At 37.9% G+C, this 16140-nt stretch overlaps 1 protein-coding gene across 1 annotated transcript in view; it reads right to left on the reverse strand.

The window, feature by feature from the left end:
• Positions 1 to 16140, reverse strand: part of myo6a (myosin VIa) — a 70807-nt gene that overhangs the window by 2889 nt on the left and 51778 nt on the right. The window contains exons 19-30 of the mRNA XM_079583539.1: positions 16112 to 16140; positions 15457 to 15550; positions 15054 to 15184; positions 14862 to 14939; positions 11817 to 11946; positions 11351 to 11441; positions 7222 to 7372; positions 6915 to 7123; positions 6165 to 6243; positions 4398 to 4558; positions 2364 to 2467; positions 1698 to 1829 (exon numbers count right to left, since the gene is read on the reverse strand). The exon at positions 16112 to 16140 is cut by the window's right edge and continues 6 nt beyond it. Of these exons, the coding sequence (XP_079439665.1) occupies positions 1698 to 1829; positions 2364 to 2467; positions 4398 to 4558; positions 6165 to 6243; positions 6915 to 7123; positions 7222 to 7372; positions 11351 to 11441; positions 11817 to 11946; positions 14862 to 14939; positions 15054 to 15184; positions 15457 to 15550; positions 16112 to 16140 (1389 nt within the window). The remainder of the gene's footprint in view (positions 1 to 1697; positions 1830 to 2363; positions 2468 to 4397; positions 4559 to 6164; positions 6244 to 6914; positions 7124 to 7221; positions 7373 to 11350; positions 11442 to 11816; positions 11947 to 14861; positions 14940 to 15053; positions 15185 to 15456; positions 15551 to 16111) is intronic.

A 16140-nucleotide genomic window follows, 5' to 3' on the forward strand; every position in this document is an offset into this window, starting at 1 on the left:
TTTGTGTGACCCGTGCCGCTCTTTCGTTTTCCGGAATATCTGCATTGGTTTCTATGGCAATGGCGTTGTGTTGTGTTGGTAGTTAAATACCAAAAACAACAACAGCAACATGGATGGGTTTGCAATACAGATGTTGTCTTATTTACAACTTTACTGTCTCTGTTATATTGGCATTTTCTGCTCGTTCGGGACTTTGCAACAACACTACCTTGTTTCGTTTACGCTACGTGCCAGGAGAAAGTCACATAAACCACACAAAATCCTTTGTAACAGGAAAAGGTGATTTTTTTGCCGTTCACACTTGCTAAATATGATCGTATTCCAATCGGAAAAATCACAAAAATTGGAATTTGACTGACGGTCTGACCAAGGAAGTTGGATGAGACATGTCAACCCACATAGTATTTCATTAGTGAGGACAGAAACATTTTAAATTACTGGCTAACCTTAAAAAAAAAAAAAATTAATGGTCAGCTAAAAAAATATTGTAAAAGTAACTACGCTGAATCGAACGTCAATGGAACGAAAGAAACATCAGACCCGAGTCAAAAATCAGACCCAACAATACTTGAAGTCTATATATACACATCAATATTACCAAAATAAAGCCAAACATTACAAAACATTCATATCAATGGCAGATATACTGATTTAATGGAGTCAGACATTTTTTCCTTTTTTTTGGCGAAGGGAAATTAAAGGGATAGTTCACTTTAAAATTAAAATTCTGTCATCATTTACTCACCCTCAAGTTGTTTCAAACCTGTATTCATTTATTTCTTCTGCTGAACACAAAGGAAGATATTTTGAAGAATGTCAGTAACCAAACAGTAGTCTGTACCCATTGACTTCCATAGTAGGAAAAAAAAATACTATGGAAGTCAATGGGTACAGTCTACTGTTTGGTTACCGACATTCTTCAAAATATGTTCCTTTGTGTTCAGCAGAAGAAATAAATTGAAATAAAAATAAACTGAAATAAATTGCAGTAAACTGATCAAAAGTGAAATATATTAATAATTTGTTGCAAAAAATTATTTCAAATAAATGTTCTTTTGAACTTACATGTATTAAAAGAATCCTTAAAAATATGTAGCAGCACAACCTTTTTCAACAGTGATAATAATCAGAAGTTTCTTGAGCGTAAAATCATCATATCAGAATGATTTCTGAAGGATCATGTGACACTGAAGACTGGAGTAATGATGCTGAAAATGCAGCTTTGATCGCAGGAATAAATTAAATTAAAAATATATTACAATAGAAAACAGTTTTATATTGTAATAATTTTTCACAATATTACGGATTTTACTGTACTTTGATTGAATAAATGCAGCTTTGGTGAGCAAAAGAGACCTTTCAACACTTTTGACCAGTAGTGTAAATATATAACAAATAGTTAGGAAAGCAGCAGGGAAAGAGGAATATTTTATTTATTGTAAATATTGTTTTCTATTTGCTTTGTTAAATAAGTGAGTTAAGCTAATTATAGTTTTTTTTCTTCTCTTTTCATTTTATTAGGCCTTTTAGTTATGTTAACTTTTTAGTGTTTTGTCCATACTTACCGATGAAGGCTTTGCTTTCTATTATATCAACTATTACAAAAAACAAAAAAACACCAACAAAAAATGATTTCTGCCTCCAGCGTGTAATATGAGTTTCATCCTGACTCCGGTGGGATTTGTGGGATTTCTCACCGTATTCTGTGATGGCTTTCGGCACCCTCTGCTCGTCCTGAGTGTTGCGTTTCTTGTTCTTTGACTTCCACGCGTGATACACCTTCAGTCTGCGGTGGAACTCCTCACGACACGCAGCTAACAACTCGATATCTACATGGAGAGAGTGAAAAGAGCCCAAACTGAAATAAAACAGACATTTACATTATCCACGTTTATACCCATCAGCTCAGAATGAAGTTCATTTTAATTCAATTGAAAAAATCTGAATCCAATAAAGCACGGAAACTATTTTTCAGCTAATTACGCAAGAAACGTTTTGACCGATTTTGGAACATTTAATACAAAACGTAATGACAAATGACAATTTCAGATGTTAAGGTTAATAATCAAGTGAATCAAGCAAATGTATGATATTGAGCAACACAAGATGTCAAATGATGCTGATCACATGATCATCAGGTTTTGTTTAGGCCAGATTGGGGAAGGGGGACATACCAAAAATAAATACTCTATTTACTTGACTTATGCACATAACATGATTTGTAAAGAGTACATGTATGAAATTGACTAAGAATGCAAATAGAAGCTATTTAATTTATGGTTTGGACCGTATACTGCCAAACATATTCGGTTCAAATTTACTGATGAAAACAAATAGCTTAAAAAAAATAAAAGCTTTCCTACCACAGGATGTATTGATGGCATCCCGTAATTCAGCATATTTCCACTTGCTGAGTTCATATTTCTTGACATCAACTTGGGCATTTGTGGCGGTCACCTGTGGACTTCTGAATCCATGGAAACAACACAAACAAAACCAAATGAAGAGAAAATACTGATGCATTTTCCTACACTAGGTATTTGACAGAAACTAGAGCTACTTAAAGTACAAGCTGTCTGGTACAAAAAAGACAAGGACCAATCAACTTATCAATCAAACATAAGATACATTTACACTACAAACAATAAATAAGACTTATTGTACACACTAATATGTAAAACTAAATCAAACATATGGTAATAAACATTTATTTTGTAACAAAAATGGCTACATTCATTAAATTGTGAAAAGTATGAGAGATTGGTTGAAGAAGAGAAGAGTTTAAACATCACAACACCAATAACAGGAAGATCAATTTCAGAAAAAAAGGACAAATCGTCATTAATCAACTTACAAGTAGGAAACGCATTCATTCGTGGACAGAAGAAATAAAACTAGAAGTGACTCTAGATTCATTTGATTATCAAAATTAAAACACTGTGATTGGACTGAAGATTTAGATTTAATTTTAGGCTCTGTATCAATGTAATTTTTTTTTCAGTGGACTAGGTTTAGATTTTTGGTTGTGCATTTCTGTAGTGATAACAAACCCTTCTACCCACCGAGCCAGAAGATCAGACATTTCCTTGGCCATTTCCTCCCTAAAGGACATGATTATTGGACCGTACATATGTTAGTATATGACGTCAGCAATAACCCGCTAAAAGAATATTCCCTCCATTTGTGCATTTTACCAACAAGATTCCCAGTTGGACCTAATTTAAGCTCATGGTGATAAATGTGAAAATAAATGCTAGTTTCATGGAATTTTTTACAAAACTACCAAACTAATCTAATAATTTGCAGTACACAATCAAGATTTCAATAGGAGACATAGTGAAAATGTAACCTACATGGTCAAGCTCTTGAGCTTTTGTGGTGGTGCAACACTGTAAAAACAGACAGGAAGAGCATTACATGTGTGATGGAGAGACCAATCAAAACGTCCGTCGGTTATTCAACAAGACTCAAAATCCCACCACCATCAATGCTTTAGAAGAATGTTCCAGGTTCAAGACAAGCAACACGACTCACAAACATGAGTTTGCTTGATCTTTTACTATATTTGAGTTACATTTTTTGAAAACAATTGTGCTACTTAATATTTTTGTGGAAACCCTGACACGTTTTTTTTTCTCCAGGATTCTTTGATGAATAGAACGTTCAAAAGAACAGCTTTTTGTTTTTAAATAGAAATCTTTATGGTAACTTTCGATGACTGAATAATGTGCAAGTTTCAGAAAACTGTTTCACAAATAACAGAAGTGCATCAAAGTTTATTTTTTTCTATATGCTTGTCATGCGTTGGAAATGCGAATAGCGGTCAAATCCAATTGACCATTGCCAAAACATGGCATGGTCCACTTTGTAGCAGCATTTTTTTCACTTCTTCATAACTTTTTATACATTCAACATGGATTTACCGGTAGCAAGTTATTAACAACATTATCATTATTATACCTAATTTTCCTAAACATATGTGCACAGGTCATAACTTAAATATCTTTCAGTGGTGTACAAGTTGGATGATCCCCCAAACGAGGTGCCGGATCTGGCTTGTTCTGGCACACATTGAGCCCTGGCCCGCTGACTTCCATTATAAGAGCATTACAGTAAATGCGATTTTTGTTTTTTCTCACGGATGCCACTAAGCTAAACTTGCATTGAACCCGGAACAATCCTTTAACCTGTGGCTGTATGATTGACTGTGTTTGTAGGAAAATTTACACTAATGTTTAAATGCATGCGTAAAGTACACATACTGTAAGTGATTTGAATATAACGAGTGTTTTATTTGGCCCAGTGTGAGGTAAGATTGTCCTGTGGGGTATGTTTAGCTGTAGGGGGTTCAGGCTAAAGGTTTTGAGAGGGAATGCGTTTTGTGGACGGCTTCACACCTGCGCGATCCGGCTTCCACGGGCATCTCCTCTGGGATGAGTTCGGACTCGCTCTGAGCGATCCGCAGGGCCAGCTCTCTGTCCCGCCGCTCTTGCGCCAGCACCGCCTGTCGGGACGTCTCCTGCTCCCTCTCGGCCTCCAGCTGCAGGTCCATCTCCTCCTGAGGAACACGCGTCACACCAACATAATATCCAGCACACAAATTCTGCATACTTTTATTATGTGATTTGTCAGTTCAGACAAACATACTCTGATCACCCTGGTACACACAGCGCTGAGCAACTTCACATTTCTGACACCCGTTTGCCAGAGAGAAGTCTAACATCCGTTCAGATTTGTGTATTTGCAACACAAGAGTACAGATTCAGGAGAGAATCCGGTTCGGGATTCTTCCTCTGCTGTACAGTGCTGGAGGGATGATGTATTTTTGTAGGCCAAAACCAATAAATGAGTTATTTTAGCACTAAAATCAATGTTTTTTAAATGGGTTTTTGGTTAAATGCCTTAACCAATAAGCTGAACAGAACCATATTAACATAAGACACTGAACAGAAGCTTAACATATTTTTGAGTTTTATTTGACAACATAAAAACATCAGTAATACCCTCTTGTGATTTTTTTTAAAGCCTTTACTTGTCTTGAAAAGGCGGTTGCTAACAAGTTTGTGTGACTACAGCGGTTGTAGAATTAAATGAAACCTCATCAGCCGAACAGATAAACTCATCAACTCACTAGTTCAATCTCACAGCCTCATTGTGTTTATAAATCGTGCTCTTTCTTAGTATAACTTATAACTCGAACTTTCAGGGATTTTTTTTATTAACACAAAGATTATCACAATGACCAAAACGTGTAAGAATTCTAAGCTTTTGTTGGTCACAGAGCTTATTTTCTGCAATAATCCAAAAGCCAATGGAGCAATCCCTTTGGTTTTTGTCGAGGGAACCAGGGTAAATGCGGACTTGCGGGTTGGCCTACAAAAATACATCATCACTGCAGCACTCTATTCACTGTCACGTAGCAAAATGATTGTTTGTGAGCGCCAACCGTCTGTTTATTCGACTGTCGGTTGGCGGGGACACGAAAATGCAAAAGTATAATCTGTAGTTTTCACGAAATCCCTGGAGCTGTTAAAAGTCTTTTTGCTGACGAGTAAATGTGAATTTCTTGGTAATATATCAGGGCTGTTATACGATTAATCAGTGCCTGCAGTGCGATCCCAGCAAATGGCCATCCAAAGCCTTGCCGCCTCCAAATCACATGACCACACAGACCACAAGCGAGACGAGACGACCAGAAACAACTTTATTGGATTACATCATGTGTCCTTCACCAGTGAGAAAACTTTACAGTACAGTGAATAACAGTAAGCTACTACAGTAATGAACGCAAACAACTGTCTGCCTGCCATTCTCGCTCTGTCTGCACAGCGTACGTGAAACACACTGATGACGTATGATATCTGTGTGAACTGGTATGCAAACACACGTTAACTGACAGGGAACGCGTCATTTCATTCGGACCGAATGCAAGGATTGAACGAACATTTTATGGTCCTAAGCCTTCCACAGACGATATACATTTATAAAAACACATTTAGACCGCTGAACAGAGTGATTGCTATCAGGATACGAGGAGACTTTCAACCAGCATAACAAAAAATGTTTCTGTGGAGAATCACCTATTGGACCTTTAAGGTTTTAGACCCTGCTACAGGAAGGAAACAATGCAGAAGAAATGATGTGGAGTAAAACGCTGAGCTCACCTGCAGTCTCCTCTCCTCCTCCTCTCTTTTCTTACGCTCCTCCTCTTCCTGTTTTCTCTTCAGCTCCATCTCCGCTTTCCTAAAACAGACCGACAGATGCAAGCTTCAGCTGAGCTGGAGACAAGATTATTTTTAAATGATGAAACAGATGTACCGACAGATCTGTCCTTCGGTATTGTTACGTATATCCAAGAATAGTGTATTATAGGAAAAGACAAATGCCGGGGAGAGACATGATTCTGTCCATCTTAGGGTTTAAGCGGACTAAATGATTGGAGAAGTCCAGTACACATCACCAAAAGAAAAAGTTGTTTCACTGGAAGATCGTGTTATGCCATTCTGATTATAAATTACGAGGTCAAAACCAATAAAAAAAATTAAATGCTTAGATGAATTGTTCGATATAAAATCTATAACTTACATTTAGAAAAAGGATAGTGTGAAATTTCATTTTATGACAACTTTTGTTAAAATCCATTTTCTCCCCCCTACACTGCATATGCAACGACAGATTTTCGGCAGCAAGTTTACTTTGGCTCACTTCTTCAGCTATCAGGTGACTTCAGAATGTAGCACAAAGCTTTTATGATAGTTTTATGGTGCTTTATGGCCTTCGTTCACTTTTATTACAGTGCAAATACCTAATAAATGCTTTAAAATAAGTCACCTTTTGTGTTCCACAGAAAAAGGTCATTCGGGTTTGGACCGTGATAAAAGTGAATAAATGACGTGGGTGATTTATCTACTCACAGGCGTCTATCGTCTTCCTCTTGTTTGCGCTTCGTATCCTCCTCTTCACGTCTCTTCCTCTCTCTCTCCATCTCCTCTTGGATGCGTCTCAGGCGCTCCATCTCCTCCTCCTCTTGTTTCTTCTTCTGCATGGTGCTGAGCAGCGCCTGCGAGCGAGTGACCAGAGCCTGGTGCTCGTGATCGATGTCCACGCGGCTCATTACGGTGCTCTACGATGAGACACACACAGTACAGGACACACTTCTTTATCTGCAGGGCTTTCTGGGAATTTGAGCTGCTCAAGATAGTCCTTCTCTCTGACACACACCTTTATCTTGAGTATGTGGGCGTTGATAGAGGAATCTAGTTCCTGCATGTGTTTGCTCATTTCCTGTTTTCCCTCCTTGAGTCCGGACACCACCTGATTCAACTTCTCCATACTCTTCTTCAGGTTACGAGCCTTCACCAGCCCATCGATCCTAACACACACAAACACACACAATAACATCAATGCTGGCAGATTGCTGCGGTGCTGCGGTGTGTAATCTTACTTCCATTAGATTATTTCAACAGTTCTACAGTATGAAATGTCTTCTATATATTGATGATTACCACAACAAATAATTTCAAATACACTAGCATTCAAAAGTGTGGGGTCGGATAGACTTTCCAAGGCTGCATTTATAAAAAAAAAAAAAATAAAAAAAACTAATATTGTGACATTGTTAAAACAACTGTTTTCTATGTGAATATATTATAAATTATAATATATTCATGTGATCAAGTAACAGCATAAACAGTAATATTGTGGAAAAATATTACAATATAAATCTGTTTTCTATTGTAATATATTTTTTATGTAATTTATTCCTGTGATCAAAGCTGAATTGTCAGCATCATTACTCCAGTCTTCAGTGTCACATGATCCTTCAGAAATCATTCTGATATGATATTATGCTGCTCATAAAACATTTATGATTATTATCAATGTTGAAATTTTTTTTTTTAGGATTCCTTGATGAACAGAAAAAAAAAATCTTACTGACCCCAATCTTTTGAACAGTAGTGTATGAGTTTCTGGTCACGTGTTAATGTCATAAATGAACATAAATGTTCACGTTTTACCAAACAAAATGTAACTGTGTTTATGTTTTTAAACTGGTCATGACATCATGAAATAAAGAAATATATTAAATGTATTGTATATAACTTTACATAGACAGGTTAAATGATTCCATCAAAGCAATCTAATGCCAACATTTCTTAGTGTTAGTTATATGATAACAGTGTGATATTTGCATAATCTAAATGTTGGTATCACTTTACAATAAGGTCTCTTGTTAACTTTAGTTAATGCATTAGTTAACATGAACAATGAGCAGTGTATTTTTACAGCATTTATTAACCTTTGTTAATGTTATTAATAAAAAATGTGTTCATCGTTTGATCATGATAGTTCAAAGTGCATTAACTAATGGGTTAAAAAAATGGGTCACTTTAGATTAGGGTCCAATTCTCACTATTAACTACGACTTTTGCCTCAAACTCCTAATTACTGCTTATTAATAGTTAGTAAGGTAGTTGTTAAGTTTAGGTATGGGATGGATTAAGGCATGTAGAATATGGTCATGCAGAATAAGGCATTAATATGTGCTTTATAACTACTAATATCCTAGTAATATGCATGCTTCTTAGCAACTAGTTAATAGTAAGAATTGAACCCTAGTCAAGTCATGTCATCTTCATTTATATAGCGCTTTTAACAATGTAGATTGTTTCAAAGTGGCTTTACAGTGATAAACGTATCATTTAAGGTAACAGAGATTGTTTTGTCTTTATAGAGGTTCTTGAATAATGTTACTTTCCAGCTAAAGTTAGTTTTGATTGATTCACTTCCGTCGCAATGATCATTAGTTATTATCTTAGAGGCCGCTAAGACGACACCGTTCTCTCTACACAGACTTTACGCTCACGTGCGCATTAAGAATTAATTATATAGTTATGCGCATTTAAATATATGTGCGCAGGTTTGTAATTCCCTACAAACCAAGCCTTAACAAACTAAATTTTATCACTTCGGGATAGATACACGAAACCGAAATTATCCCGACAACGCTTTATCTGTAGAGTGGTAAAGGGATCCTCCATAGGGAGAGACTAGTTGGCACTTCAGCACTGCGTTGTCATCGGGTCCAGGCGAAGGTCCTTCGCCATATCTGGATACAGCCTGGATCCGGCAGGCTGCGGGAAAACCTCGGGATAAACAAAGACACTAAAATTAGGGTAGATGCCATTCTTCTAGTGATGTAACGAGTACATCAGGATTTATGGAAGGTGTTCCCAGTTCCGGTTGACCTAATCTATGCAGCCTAACATTGAGTTATAGAAGTCTATAATGCATTATGTGAATGCTAGGTCAAAGAGATTTGTCTTTAATCTAGCTTTGAACTGACAGAGTGTGTCTGCTGTTCCAAAGTTTTGGTGCTAAATAGAAAAAGGATCTACCGCTAGCAGTCGATTTTGATATTCTAGGTATTATTAACAGGCCGGAATTTTGAGATTGCAATAGACGTGAAGGACTATAATATGTTAAGAGCTCGCTCAAGTACTGCGGAGCTAAATCATTTATTGCTTTGTAAGTAAATTAAATTAAAGTATTTTAAAATGTATATGATGTTTAATAGGCAGCCAATGCAGTGTTGACAGAACTGGGCTAATATGGTCATACTTCCTGGTTCTGGTAAGAACTCGAGCTGCTGCGTTTTGAACTAGCTGTAGTTTGTTTATTAACCGTGCAGGGCAACCACCAAGTAGAGCATTACAATAATCTAGCCTTGAGATCATGAACGCATTAACTAATTGTTCCGCATTTGTCAATGAGAGCATATTGCGTAATTTAGATATATTATTAAGATGGAAAAATGCGGTTTTACAGACACTAGACACGTGACTTTCAAATGAAAGATTGGTATCCAAGAGCACACCCAGGTTCCTAACCGACGACGAAGACTTAACAGAGCAGCCATCAAGTGTTAGACAGTATTCTAGGTTATTACGTGTGGAAGTTTTTTGTCCAATAATTAGAATCTCTGTTTTTTTCTGAATTTAGTAGTAGGAAATTACTAGTCATCCAATTTTTTATATCAGCTATGCGTTCCGTTAATTTTGTGAATTGGTAGGTTTCGTTAGGTTTTGAAGAAATATACAGCTGTGTTTTGTCAGCATAACAGTAAAAGCTAATTCCATGTTTCCTAATGATATCTCCTAATGGTAGCATGTATAGAGTGAACAGCAGCGGTCCTAGTACTGAGCCTTGTGGTACGCCATACTGAACTTGATTGATAAGACATGTAGGAAACTTTTCCTTCTTCTAAGCAAAGACCAGGAGACGTTTGGATCACGTTCAAGCAGAAGTTATTCTTTATTGAGCGTGGCTGCAGTTCCTCAAAACAGTCTGAACTGTAACAGTGTACTTTCAATTTATGTACTTTTAGGGGCAGGGAGAAATGAAGTATTGCAGGTTTTGGAACCTGCCCTAGACCCAGTTAGCATAACTATTCAAACACTGAGACGCGAGAGCAGGGCTGGCAGGATTCTCTTGCTGAAACAGGAGCTCCAAAAGCTAGTTTTCAGTAATCTAACAAATACAGAAAACAGAACTGACCGGACTCTCTTGCTAGAAGTTTCGCAGCTGATCTAAACATTTAGTCTCTTCACTTTTGCAGTTTCCTAAATTAAACATTTAATAAATTTGTTATTCTTCAGACATCTCTTCACTTACTGTTACAAACTGATAACGGTCAGATAAGTATGATTTAAACCATGCTATTGCAATTCCACTAATGCCAACATAATGTTCAAGTCTATTTGAAATTATGTTGTGGTCAATGGTGTCAAATGCAGCACTAAGATCGTGTAACACTAAAAGAGAGATACAACCACGATCGGATGATAAGAGCAAATCATTTGCGACTCTAACGAGAGCTGTCTCGGTACTATGGTACGGTCTAAATCCGGACTGAAAATCCTTGTAGATATCATTTCGTTCTAGAAAGGAACAGTTGTGAGGATACTGCTTTTTCTAGTATCTTTGACAGAAAAGGCAGATTCGAGATCGGCCTGTAATTGACTAATTTTGTATGATCAAGTTGCGTTTTTTAACGAGCGGCTTAATCATAGCCAAACTAAACTGTTACTAAAAACTGTATCAGTAAATGTAAAAATTAACATTGACTAAGATTAATAAATGCTGTAGTATTATTGATTAGTGTTAGTTCATGTTAACTAATGAAACATTTAGTAAAGTGTTCATTTTCACTAACACTAAATGTTTATTTACAAAGTTGCCATCTAGACTGCCCTTGTAAGCGTATTAGTGCAAGCACACGTCACACATGAGCTGAAGTGATAGTAACTACAGAGAACAGTGGAGAGGAGAGGAGAGGAGGTGCGCCCACCGTGGTTTGTGTTTCCTCCGGCACAGCCACATGCGGACCGTCTTCTGCATCTGGATACACGCCGTGGCTCGGTACAGCATCTTGTTCTTCACTGACAGAGCAACAATGAACAACTGAGGGTTAGTCTTTGATTTATTCATTCAGGTCTGGAATTACGTATTGCTTTAATTATTCTTATGTTAATTTCTGTATTTATTCTTTCATTCATTCATATTCATATTTTATATTTTTTAAAAATATTTTTTAAAAGCAGCTAGTAAGTGTAGAGCATACAAGGGAACTCCTTCAAAAGTGTTTAAAATCATCCCAGGATGCATCACAGTCAAATGAAAGTCCAAAGTGTGCAGAGACTAAATCTAAACAAAGGATGGACCATTTTTCCCTTCTTTTTAATTTCCACAGATTTGTCGTCCTCTGTAGGCGTCTATAAACGCCATGTCCCAACGGTCGGTTGTTTGTTACGTACGTTTAATGACGGACAGGGCGCACCACTGCACCTTCTTCCAGCGGCTGCAGATCAGCCATTTATTCACACGCTTCACCAGTTCAGCCAGATGATCCGGATCCGACTTCATGATCTGATCAAACTCTGCAAACTGACCCAAGAGCAACATCAGTCAGTCAATCGTCTGCACAAGTCAAAGCTTTATGGAGCATATTCATGGTCACGGGTTAAGAAAAATAAAATCAACCATTCCTAAACTACAATCAGAAAAAAAGGATATTCACATCACAAAGACATATCAGGATTAAATCAGAGTCATTCCATATTCTTCCCAAAATCTAAAGAAAAAAAATGGCAGAAAGGATATCGTGCTATTAAGATTTAAAGTTGTGCTATTGCCATACATCTTAAAATGAAGATGTACTGTGCACAATGGTGTTAGACTTTTCTAAATACAAACATAGTTTCTTCTTATTTTGAGGTAAAATATGACCTGCACATTTATCTTCATGAGACGCAGTAAAGATGGATGGATCGATGGAGGGAAAGGATAAAAGTATGGATAGATAAAAGGATGGATGGATAAAAGGAAGGATGGATGGAAGGATGGATAAAAGGAAGGATGGATGGATGGGTGGGTGGATGGATATGGATAGATAAAAGGAAGGATGGATGGATAAGAGGAAGGATGGATGATGGAAGGAAGGATAAAAGGAAGGATGGAAGGAAGGATGAATGGATCATGGATGGGTGGGTGGATAGATGGATAAAATTATGGATGGATGGATGGATGAATAAAAGGAAGGGTGGATGGATGATGGATGGACGGATGTATGGATGGATAAAAGGAAGGATGGATGGATGGATAAAAGGAAGGATGGATGGATAAAAGGAAGGATAAGTGGATGGATAAAAGGAAGGATGGATGGATAAAAGGAAGGATAAGTGGATGGATAAAAGGAAGGATAGGTGGATTGATAAAAGGAAGGATAGTTTGATAAAAGGAAGGATGGATGGGTAAAAGGAAGGATGGATAAAAGGATGGATGGATAAAAGGAAGGTTCAATGGATAAAAGGATGGATGGATGGGTGGATAAAAGGAAGGATGGATGGGTGGATGGATAAAAGGAAGGATGGATGGATAAAAGGAAGGAAAGAAGGAAGGATGGATGGATAAAAAGAAGGAAGGAAGGATGGATGGATGGATGGATGGATGGATGGATGGATAGATAAAAGGAAGGATGGATGATAGATAAAAAGAAGGATGGATGGATGGATAAAAGGAAGGATGGATGGATAAAATTAAGAGTGGATGGATGGATGGATGGATAAAAGGAAGGATGGATGGATAAAACGAAGAGTGGATGGATAGATGGATAAAAGGAAGGATGGCTGGATGAATGGAAGGGTGGATGGATAAAAGGGTGGATGGATAAAAGGATGGATAGATAAAAGGAAGGATGGATGGATAAAATGAAGGATGGATGGATAAAAGGAAGGATAGGTGGATGATGGATAAAAGGATGGATGGATGGATAAAAGGAAGGATGGTGGATGAATGGATAAAAGGATGGATGGATAAAAGCAATGATGGTGGATGGATGGGTAAAATGATGGATGGATGGTGGATGGATGGATGGATGGGTAAAAGGATGGATGGATGGATGGATGGGTGGATGGTTGGGTAAAAGGAAGGATAGGTGGATGGATAGATAAAAGGACTGAGGGTGGATGGATAAAAGGATGGATGGATGGATAAAAGGATGGATGGATAAAAGCAATGATGGTGGATGGATGGATAAAAGGATGGATGGATGGGTGGATGGATGGATGGATGGATGGATGGATGGATGGATGGATGGATGGATGGATGGGTAAAAGGATGGATGGGTGGATGGATGGATGGGTAAAATGATGGATAGGTGGATGGATAGATAAAAGGACTGAGGATGGATGGATAAAAGGAAGGATGGGTGGATGAATGAATAGATAAAAGGATGGATGGTTGGATGGATAAAAGGATGGATGGATAAAAGGAAGGAAGGATGGATAAAAGGATGGATGAATGGATAAAAGGAAGGATGGTGGATGATGAATAAAAGCAATGATGGTGGATGGATGGACAAAAGGATGGGTAAAAGGATGGGTGGATGAATGGATAAAAGGATGGATGGTTGGATGGAAGGGTGGATGGATAAAAGGAAGGATGGATGGATGGATAAATGGATAGATGAATGGATAAAAGCAATGATGGTGGATGGATGGATAAAAGGATGGGTGGATGGATGGATAAAAGGATGGGTGGATGGATGGATAAAAGGATGGATGGATAGATGGATGGATGGGTGGGTGGGTGGAAGGATGGATGGGTAAAAGGATGGATGGATGGGTAAAAGGAAGGATAGGTGGATGGTTAGATAAAAGGACTGAGGATGGATGGATAAAATGAAGGATGGGTGGATGAATGGATAAAAGGATGGATGGTTGGATGGAAGGGTGGATGGATAAAAGGATGGATGGATGGGTAAAAGGAAGGATAGGTGGATGGTTAGATAAAAGGACTGAGGATGGATGGATAAAATGAAGGATGGGTGGATGAATGGATAAAATGATGGATGGTTGGATGGAAGGGTGGATGGATAAAAGGATGGATGGATAAAAGGAAGGAAGGAAGGATGGATGGATAAATGGATGTATGGGTGGATAAAAGGAAGGATGGATCGATGGATGGATAAAAGGAAGTATGGATGGTGGATGGATGGATAAAAGGAAGAATGGATGGAAGGATGGATGGATAAATGGATGGATGAATAAATGGATGGATGGATAAATGGATGGATGGATGGGTGGGTGGTTAAAAGGAAGGATGGATGGATAAAAGGATGGATGGATAAAAGGAAGGATGGATGGATAAAAGGAAGGATGGATAGATAAGAGGATGGATATATAAAAGGAAGGATGGGTGGATGGATGGATAAAAGGAAGGATGGGTGGATGGATGGATAAAAGGAAGGATGGATGGATGGATAAATTTTTTTTATAATATATCATATAAAAATACATCACCTTTCCAGGTCTGAAGAAAACTTTTGTCAAACCAAATTTATAATCATTTTCATTCAGGCCGAGAGCTTTGAACAAAGCCTGTTGAGGAGAAGAAAAAAAACAATGTAAATGCTTGTAATGTGTGAACAGTCTAGAGAAGTGTCATCCTGCAGGTGTGTGTACACTGTGTGAGTGTCCTGATGTGACACACACCTTGCAGAAGAGACGCGGGTCGAGTCGGGTCAGTTTGGAGGGCATGTACTGCTTGTACATGTTGTAGAGCTCGTGGAAGGGCGCTCGCGAGGGGAAACCGCCCTGCATCAGATCCAGGACAGACACCATTCCTGAGAGAACACATGATCATGAGCGTATGATGCATTTGATCCTGACACACATGTAGCAGTCCAGCTGTCGGCTTGCAAACTCTGATTGAGATGTCATTCGATTTTTTTGATAGCAAAAAGTGTTTGTGTCTGTAAAACCTTGTAACGTGAAATAATAGGTAGTTGATGCTTAGCATGTCCATGAGCTTCCCTTCCTCACCACAACAAGATACATGTCAAGCTACAAATTTTCCATGTAGTCTATAAATGAAAAAGAAGTCAAAAGCACACACCTGAGCACTGTAGTTGAGACAGGATCTGCGCCCCCTCAAACTGACGGCTGACCATCTTCAGATTGGGCTTCACACAACGGACAAAACTTGAACCCTGAAACACAGCAGCACAATCATTACCAGCTGTCAATCAGAAAAACACATCATCGCTTTCAAACATCTTACTGTGCCACCTGAGCTTATATACGTGTAATACATCATCGCTGTTGGCGGAAACCTTGTGTCCAAAACTGCTACTTTTCAGGAAGTGTATTTTCCTGAATAATTAATCCTAAATAACATTTTACTGTATTTTTTTTAAATAATAATAATGTTGTCAAAGTTGATACACTTGCATGTGTCATTTGTTAGTTGCAAAGTTTTTGACCAGCAAACAAGCAGAGACGCTCCAAACTGTGTGCGGCACTTCATTCATGATAGAGGGGGGGCGGAGTTATGAGGTTTGACAGACAGTTTGAGGGTCCAATGGAGTTACCAATTCTTTAAAAACTTTTCACTGGTTAATATTTGCAAAACCAGATGAAAAGACAGACCAATTGTAATGATTTATGAAAAAACAAAAAAAAAAAAAACATGGAGATAGGAAGTTTCTGCCTGACAGCGATGATTTATAACATTTAGGTAAAACTGAAAATCACAACAAAAATGTACTCACAGTACTGTGCAGCTTTTCCAGAAGAATAT

The sequence above is a fragment of the Phoxinus phoxinus genome, assembly GCF_949152265.1.
Source record: "Phoxinus phoxinus genome assembly, chromosome: 16".
Classification (NCBI taxonomy): domain Eukaryota; kingdom Metazoa; phylum Chordata; class Actinopteri; order Cypriniformes; family Leuciscidae; genus Phoxinus; species Phoxinus phoxinus.